The sequence below is a fragment of the Telopea speciosissima genome, chromosome 9 (assembly GCF_018873765.1).
Source record: "Telopea speciosissima isolate NSW1024214 ecotype Mountain lineage chromosome 9, Tspe_v1, whole genome shotgun sequence".
Classification (NCBI taxonomy): Eukaryota; Viridiplantae; Streptophyta; class Magnoliopsida; order Proteales; family Proteaceae; genus Telopea; species Telopea speciosissima.
Window position 1 is genome coordinate 17,797,637 of NC_057924.1, and position 8,306 is coordinate 17,805,942.

Sequence of the window (8,306 nt, forward strand, 5' to 3'; positions counted from 1 at the left end):
TAAGATTCTTCCTATAGTGCCACCTTGCATGGATCATGTACTGGGAGTACCAAGTTCAAGAGATGGAGACTCAAGAGGTGACCCTGTCAACCCTGTCCAGGATCTTCTACGTCAAATGGTGGGATGGGTGCAACATCACCCACTGTACCACAGACAAGATCATCAAAGCCATCACTGGGCTAAAGTCCATTCCAAAAGTGACCCAATCCCAAGCTTCTAATGAAGAGATCCGTCTCAGACGGAAACAATTAGAACAAGAACTGGCCCAACTCGGCCCAATAAGTGATGAAGAGGACGACGAGGAGGAAAGGTTCAGCATGGACTCCTTGTCTACCCAACATCTTCATGAAGGGCAGTTCGCCCAAGATCCTAATGAGCAGGATGACTTGCTCACCCAACAAGAAGAGTCAACCTCTACGGCTCACTCCACAACAAGGGGGCGAGGAAGAGGATGTGGCAGCACAGTCAGCCACCTGCCCCGCAGATCAAACAAGACCCGAAAAGGGCCCCATCAAAAAAGAAAAAAAAAAAAGAGAAGACTATTTCAAAACCCGTGGACCCGGGTCATGGATCCTAGCCAAAGGTCAATCTGGGCAACCCGAAAGGAAAAAGGATGACTATGTTAGTATGACGTAAGGCTGATGCCTATCATACTATTGCCACAACTCGGTAATTAAAATCATTGAGTTCAAACAGTGTGTACACAAAGTGGAAAACAACCTGTCCCTCAGACATGGAATGCCACGTGTCCCCACTATTCTTCTCACCCAAAGACAAAACAACTTTCGGTGGCTTTTGCCCCTTAAGTCAAAAGATGCCATCTGCTTTCGGTGGGTAGGCCCCAATTGCCCCCAAAGTCCAAAAGCAGCCAACAAGTCTTGATAAGTCCAGCCGATAGGAGCCTCGTGCCTCCGAATATTCGTTTTGGATAAGGCTGAAGCCAAAAATCAAGCTGCCTTCTTCGAAGGCACGAGGCTCTTGTCGGCTGGACTTATCAAGACTTGTCGGCTGCTTTTGGACTTTGGAGGCAATTGGGGCCTACCCACCGAAAGCAGATGGCATCTTTTGACTTAAGGTGCAAAAACCACCGAAAGTTGTTTTGTCTTTGGGTGAGAAGAATAGTGGGGACACGTGGCATTCCATGTCTGAGGGACAGACTGTTTTCCACTTTGTGTACACACTGTTTGAACTCAATGATTTTAATTGCCGAGTTGTGGCAATAGTATGATAGGCATCAGCCTTACGTCATACTAACGTAGTCATCCTTTTCCCTTTTGGGTTGCCTGGATTGACCTTTGGCTAGGATCCATGACCCGGATCCACGGGTTTTGAAATAGTCTTCTCTTTTTTTTATTTTTTTTCTTTTTTTGATGGGGCCCTTATCGGGTCCTGTTTGATCTGCGGGGCAGGTGGCTGACTGTGCTGCCACGTCCTCTTCCTCGCCCCCTTGTTGTGGAGTGAGCTGTGGAGGTTAACTCTTCTTATTGGGTGAGCAAGTCATCCTGCTCATTTGGATCTTGGGTGAACTGCCCTTCATGAAGATGTTGGGGTAGACAAGGAGTCCATGCTGAACCTTTCCTCCTCGTCGTCCTCTTCATCACTTGCTGGGCTGAGTTGGGCCAGTTCTTGTTCTAATTGTTTCCGTCTGAGATGGATCTCTTCATTAGAAGCTTGGGATTGGGTCACTTTTGGAATGGGCTTTAGCCCAGTGATGGCTTTGATGATCTTGTCTGTGGTACAGTGGGTGATGTTGCACCCATCCCACCATTTGACGTAGAAGATCCTGGACAGGGTTGGCAGGGTCACCTCTTGAGTCTCCATCTCTCGAAACTTGGTACTCCCCGGACATGATCCACGCAAGGTGGCACTGTAGGAAGAATCTTAGTAGGTTCGCCTGTCTTGGGACCTTTTGAGTAATTTCACAAAACTTGGCAAATACCTCCATAAGAGATGTTGGAAGTATTTCTTCTATTGGTCTGTAGGTGTGCCACCATCTTGAGAACCAATTTGGAATGTTGCTGTTGAACTTGTAGTTGAAGCAGAAGACCAAGAGTGTCTTCCCTTCTGATTTTGCCATAAAAATGCGTGGTGCCAGGCATCCACGTAATCAAAGTAATGGTAACTTTTGGGGGTGAAGACTTGGGAGAAATTCCTTTGGGAAAGGGGACCTGTGCCCCAGTCTTCAGCACTAAGGATCTTGAGGATGGTAACAGAGGAATGAGTTACCAAGGATTTATCTGTTTTATCAAAATTTTGTTTGATTCAGATTGAATCAGTATCTACAAGGATGAACTCGTAGAATTCTTGGGTCTTTGTATGATTTGGGGAATAGAAGTGTCAGTCTTGGCAGAAAGTCCTCCTTGCAATATCTGCTGCGGAGGTGCACTTTTGGATGTAATGGTCTTCTAAGATGGTAAGGTCTTGGAAGATACCCTTGTTGATATACAGGCTTTTTGGAGTCGGTTTTGGTGGTTGATGGATTGACCTTTGAGTGGGGATATTGGCCACTGACTTGGAGAAACTTGGTTTTGAAACTGTTTGGGATGTCCCTACGACCACGTGGGAGAAGGGAACACGTGAGGTGTCTTGAGAGGAGCTTGCTATTTGTTTAGGCGGGGGAGCCTTTGCATAGGTAGCTTTTGATTTGACCCTGGAGAGGGGGTTGTCTTCTTTAGGAGGCATTTTGCAAATGAGATTAATACTCTTTGGGCCCTGTAGGAATTCCCGGGTGAGAAAGTCAGGGATTGAATTTGATTGTCCTTTTATGTATTCAATGTCAAAATCAAAACTTGATAGAAGCTTGCCATCTTGCAAAAATTTGTTTTGATGCAATGTTTTGAACATCATTTTTTAAAACTTGTTTAACTGCACTACAGTCTACTCTAACAAGAAACTTCGTATTTAATAAATTACCTTGAAATTTTTGAATGCACAAGACAACTGATAAAATCTCCTTTTTGATTGTGCTATAGTTCTTTTGGGCTGTGTTCCATAATCCAAAGGTGTACTGAACTAGGTTTTCTTTTTCTTGGTCTATTTGTTTGAGGATACCTCCATAACCTAAGTCTGAGGCATCGGTTTCGACGACCTTGGGCAGGTTAGGGTTTGCAAGGGTTAAGCAGGAAATTTCCTTAACCAATCTTTTGATTTCTTGGATGGCTTTTGTTTGTGGCTCTCCCCAAGCAGGGGCTTTCTTCTTGAGCCTTTGATATAGTGGTTCACAAATCTTGCTTATTGATGGGAGAAAGTCTCTAACATAGTTCAGGCTTCCTAAGAATCTTTGTAATTGTTTTCTTTCTAGGATTTGATCTGGAAACTTGTCTGCAAAAACTATAGTTCTTTCTATTGGAATGATAGTCCCTTTGTGGATGTAATGTCCTAAAAATCTGATCTTGGTTTGGAACAAGTCCATTTTCTTCTTGGGTAGGACGAGCCCATTAGTCTTGACTACTTGATAAAAACTTCGGAGCTGTTTGAAATGTTGGTCTATTGATTCAGAAAAAATTAGAACGTCATCAATGTAAACTATGGCATAATGGCCATAGGGATTGAAGATGTCGTTCATTATGTTTTGATACTCACTGGGAGCATTTTTGAGGCCAAAGGGCATTACATTCCACTCGTAATGTCCAAAGGGTGTTATGAAAGCAGTCTTATATCTATCTTCTTCATGAACCTGGGCTTGCCAAAATCCAGATTTCATATCGAATTTTGAAAATACTTTTGCTTGGTGTATTTTTTGAAGAAGGTCTTTTTTATTTGGGATTGGATATCTTATCCATTGGAGGACCTCATTTAGGGGTTTGTAATTGATTACTAACCTAGGGGTTCCTCTTTCTATTTCTGAGTTTTTGTTTACGTAGAAGGCCGCACAGCTCCAAGGAGATCGGCTCTTCCTGATCAGTGTTTTGTCTAAGAGATCTTGGATTTCTTTTTTGTAGGTCTCTTGGAGTTCTTGATTCATTTGAATGGGTCTTGCCTTGGTTGGGATGTTCTTCTCAGAGAACTCCTTTTCATAGGGAAGCTTGACTATGAGCCTCTTCCTATGCCAGAAGGCATCAGGGAACTCAGAGCACAAGTTATTTTCTATTTGAATTTTTAACATGCTTATTTGGTCCTGTGTTTCTTTCCTTTGTAGGGTTTCCACAGTTTTTATGTGCATTATTTCCTGTTTCAGGTGTTTTAAATGCTTTTCTTTAGACTTGATTCTATTAATGGAGGGATCTTTTGTAATAGCTAGAGTTTTTAGATTTTTAATTTGCTCCATATTGGAGGGTTCTAAGAACCCGACGCTTATCTTTTGTCCTCCTATCTTGGTGGTTAATCCTAGATTAGTGACTTTCAAGGGTTTGATCAGCTCTATGAAAGGCTGTCCTAGGATTACTTGACTATCAAGGTCTTTGACTAAAATGAAGAGTTGTTTGAAACATACCCCTTGGTTGCAAATATGGACTTCTGGAAGTTTGTATTGTACATCGAGGTAGGCTCCACTGGCCATGGTTAACCTCTGTTTAGTCCTTTGGTAATACTGGGTAGGGACAAGTCCCTCTTGAATACAGTTGAGCTGTGCTCCGGAATTAATCAGGGCCACAGAAGTTAATTTGTATGATGAGTCAATAGTCATGTTGACTTTGACAAACCATTTTTTAGGAGAGATGCTCTCCACATAACTTGTTTCTGTTTCCAGGTATTCTGGGGTTTGTTTGGCTTTTCCTTTGAGTTTGATTAACTCATCTTTGACTTCTTTGATTTCCCTTTTTAGTTCTTGAGTGGTTAATTCAAGATTTGTAATTCTTGTCTTATCTAATTTTTCAACAGATTTTTGTTTATCAAATCTTTTAAACACTTGATTAATATCATAGGGTTATTGCCTTTCTTTGTTTTCTTCTAAAGCCTGTCTGGCTTCTTCTAAGCATTGTTTTCTGACTTGGACGTCAGCTATTTGTTCAATTGCATCAAAGAATGATTGCTTAATCATTCCGATGCTTTTGGTTTCTGAATATTCTTTAGAGGAAGAATATTTATTTATGGCATTCGTGACACAGTTGCATGCAACTGCATCAGGTTCATAGTCACTGTTGGACTTAGTGTCTTGGTTAATTTGATTGACATCATAGAAGATTTCATCTTCTGAGTCATCTGAGTCTGAGTCAGACTCGGCGAAAATCTTGAATAATTTTTGTTGAGTTTCTTGGTCAAGGTTTAGCAGGCTAACCTTCTTGGCTGCCTTGTAGTACTTTGCGATGTGGCCCAATTTGCCACAGTTAAAACACTTTCTTTTCTCAAAACTTGTTGAGGGTTTATCCCTGGTTTCTTCTTGGGGTTTCTTAGATTGGAACCTCTTTTTCTTTGAATACCTGGGTTTGGTATAAAATTCTTTTGTTGGTTCTTTAGAGTATTTATCTCTGAAGATTCTTTTGTTTTTAAAGTGTTTTTTGTGTTTTTTATCCTTCTTGTTTGAAGGAGGTTTGGGAACTGGGAATCCGTATTGTTCACAGAATCCTCCTAGTTCTTTGTAAGACTTATTTTCTTTTTTCATTTGTTTTGCTAATTTGAGGTCTGTGCAAAGGGCAATGCCCTCTTCATGAATGGTGTTTATTAAATCTCCATAAGTTAGGTTTTGGTATGGGATTTCACCATTGTTTTCTTTTCTAAGTCTTTGTTTGATCTTCTCAGAGAAGACACTTGGAAGTCCAGTTATGAACTTCTCTTTCCAAAATGGAGAATTTGCATCCTCCCTTGTTAACACCTTCGTCATGAAGATGTCTTTGTACCCCTTGAAGTCGTGTAGTTTCCTGTATCTTAAATTTTTTAATTGTTCAGAGGACCTATCTTTTAACCTAGATGGGTCTCCTAAGAAATATTTTGTTATATTGAAAATTAAGGTATTGATAGCGTCTTCAACAACTCTGCCATTTTCTATGATAATCACCCCGTCTTCAGTAGTCTGAACGGCGGTTAGGATATCATTTCTTTGGTTGTTGGTTAGGACATAGTCCCACCATCTTTTGAGTTGACCGGTGAATCCTGAAGCCAGGAGATCAGCGATGGCCTGGACTGAGGTTTCTTTTATGCGGTAGGCATTAGCTACCATTGTCATTTCTTGTAGTTTATTGATGATGTTGTACTCGGACATACCATCTATGTTCCATTCATAGATGACTCCGCTTTGATAGGAGGCTTGGGAATAAATTCCCCTGTTCTCCATTTGAAGGTCTGGAAAAGTTGGTTTTGGGTAAGACCTTTGGAAGTTTTCTTCAATTATGGCATTTATAGTATTTGGTTCTTCATCAGAGTCTTTGTGGTTTATGACTCCAACGGTTTTGGTATTATCTGAAACTTGGGATTGGTTTTGAGACTCCTTCTGAGGTGTCTCAAGGATGACTAAGGATTTTAGTCTTTGTTCGATTTCCCTTAAGGCGTCTGTTTTGTTCAGGGCCTTAGAGTTCTTTTGGTTTATGTTGTATGGGGTGAACAGAGGTCTCGATGAAGAACTTGGAAGGTCTTGTTTTAGGGAACTTGTTTTAATTCCTGAGTCTGGGTCTGGAGGATCAGACCTTTTTTGTACTAAATCTTCAACTCTAGTTAATTGTTTTCCTAGGGTCAGAAGATGTTGATTTGTGTAATTTGACAATCCTATTAGTTTTTTCTCAGTTTCGGAGGCACCATGGGTGGATCTGAAGGGTGTTGTAGGAACCTCTGCATCATTGATTTTTAATTTGAGATTTGCTAAGGGTGGATGGACAGATTTTATGTTTTCACTTGTTTCTGTCGTCTAAATTGGGGTTGGATCTTGATTAGTGTTTAGACTACCAAATGGGTAGTTAATTTGATGGTGTCTTGCATGAATCTCTAAGTAAGTGAAAATTTTGATATTAAATTTATTACTGGTCATGAAGTCGTACCAGTGGACTCTAATTTTTGTTCTTAGTTCTTCGGGAATGGTTGCAAAGAACCAGTTCTTTTTTTCTTTGTTCTTGGGAGATTCAAAATCTTCCCTTAGCATTGGTTTGTTAATTTGGAAGTCTTCTTCTACGAAGATGACTCCAACTCTTGCATCTGGTGTTGGGGTTTCCATTTGAGAGTAAGTTGGTGATTTGGGAGGCATCGGAGTTGAATCGGACTCCTGGGTCTCCGTTTGGGTTTCAGTCTTGTATTCTTAATACATCCCATGTAGGATGTTTCCTTGTGGCCTAAGGCCGGTCAGGCGACTACTTGGGTAACTGAAATTTGAGGGTGTGCCGGAGTATGAAGCTCTGGCAGGTTGTTCTCTAATCTTGGAGGATCCTACAGGTTCCTTTCCTTTTGGGATACCTTGGGTCCTATTGAACCTAATGGAAACTTCTCCGTTGATGGTCTGAGTTATGTACTCGACCTCACGGTTGTCTATTTGGGGTACTGGAATCTGACACTGCAGCTTCCATTCTTCAGGGAACGAGATCTTGTCCCATTTACAGGTTCTTGGGAGAATGGTCATTGCATGTGCAAAGTCAGTCTCGATGTATCTTGTTCGACCTTTCTCAGATATCCTAAGGGCTCTAGGGCTTGAGATCTTTTTCATGGCTTTGTACTGAATTCGATGAACCACAACAATTGGGATGGATCCAGGCTTCATGCTGTAGCCATGGGTTTTGAGGTTAATTTTGAGAGCATCTAAGATGTTCTCATCTTTTAAACCTAGACTTATGTCTGGGTAGCAGTTAAAGTGCACGGGTCCGTAGCACATACTTGTTTCTATGGCTCCGATCAGGGAGTTGTCAAACTTGAGGAACCTAGTGTCTCTTAGAGCTAAGAGGACAGAGGTATTGAGCCCTTCCCGGTGAAGGAGTTTAATTGCTACTTGGATTAATCCGATGTGGATGTAGTTATATTTTTGTTTTAATTCTTGGAGACTTTTGGGGTTAAGCAGGCAGATTTCCTGCATATTTGGGTTGTAGTCTATTGGTTTGTTCCACCGTGTTGATGGCTTCAGTGAAGTTGATTTGGTCTTGTTTGTAGACTTCTTTGGTTGGAGCTTTGGGGATGGTCCAGTTTTGGAGACTTCTGTCTCTCTTTTGTTCTTAATTACTAATTACACTCCAGTCTTGATTCCAATCTCCAAAGGTACTTGAAGACATTGATCTGTCTAAATGGTCCATGATATGGGTACTATCCCCCCTTTAAAAGTGCATTTAACCCTTCTGAAATGGTTTAAGGCACTACTTAGTGTTATACCGGCTTCTCCCGGACTTACAGTCTCTCTGTCGCTTTCACCGGTTCAGTGCTAGGTACTATCAGACTTATTCCACTCAGAAGAGAAACTTGCA

General features: G+C 41.3%; 1 protein-coding gene across 1 annotated transcript; it reads right to left on the bottom strand.

The window, feature by feature from the left end:
- Positions 1-4,864: 4,864 nt before the first annotated feature.
- On the bottom strand, positions 4,865-6,094 carry LOC122638696. The gene has a single exon (XM_043831549.1). The coding sequence runs from the start codon at positions 6,092-6,094 to the stop codon at positions 4,865-4,867; it is 1,230 nt and encodes a 409-aa protein (XP_043687484.1).
- Between the last annotated feature and the right edge of the window lie 2,212 nt (positions 6,095-8,306).